At 52.8% G+C, this 527-nt stretch overlaps 1 protein-coding gene across 1 annotated transcript in view; it reads left to right on the top strand.

The window, feature by feature from the left end:
• Positions 1 to 43: 43 nt before the first annotated feature.
• The window catches only part of LOC108803708 (arf-GAP with GTPase, ANK repeat and PH domain-containing protein 3-like), a 1067-nt gene continuing 583 nt past the window's right edge, over positions 44 to 527 (top strand). Inside the window, exon 1 of the mRNA XM_018575529.1 lies at positions 44 to 281. Coding sequence (XP_018431031.1) covers positions 94 to 281 — 188 coding nt within the window. The 5' untranslated portion in view covers positions 44 to 93. The remainder of the gene's footprint in view (positions 282 to 527) is intronic.

The raw sequence follows: 527 nt of genomic DNA, 5'->3' as shown, positions 1-527 counted from the left end.
GTAGGAGGTTCTCCATGGCTGGGTTCTAGGAGGATGATTGTCTGTTGTTGTGTTTCAGATCCGGACTGGGCCAGTCTGAACCTGGGAGCGTTGATGTGCATAGAGTGCTCCGGCATCCACCGCAATCTCGGCACGCACTTGTCTCGCGTGCGCTCTCTGGATTTGGACGACTGGCCGGTAGAGCTGACTATGGTGATGATGGCTATCGGGAATAGTCTGGCCAATGCTGTGTGGGAGCATTGCACAGAGGGGTACACCAAGCCCACCCCCGAGAGCTGCAGGTAAGAGATGGACCCTCCTGCACTAAAAGTCAGATAACCCTTTCCCCCGTCCCATCATGCAATCTTGCTTTCTTTCCATCTGACCTCTTGAGATTCCTCCTCCAGGAAGTGATGAGAGCTGCGTAGTAGCCGCCATTGACCCTATACTAGAAAGTGGCGGCTGAAATTCCCGCACCTTTTTATCTATTATTTCTTATTATATACAGAGATCCAACTGCCACAACTGTCACTTCTCCCCCCCCCCCC

This window comes from Nanorana parkeri, unplaced genomic scaffold (assembly GCF_000935625.1).
Source record: "Nanorana parkeri isolate BGI_ZX_2015 unplaced genomic scaffold, ASM93562v1 scaffold4068, whole genome shotgun sequence".
Taxonomy (NCBI): Eukaryota; Metazoa; Chordata; class Amphibia; order Anura; family Dicroglossidae; genus Nanorana; species Nanorana parkeri.
This window is presented reverse-complemented; position numbering and strand designations above follow the sequence as displayed.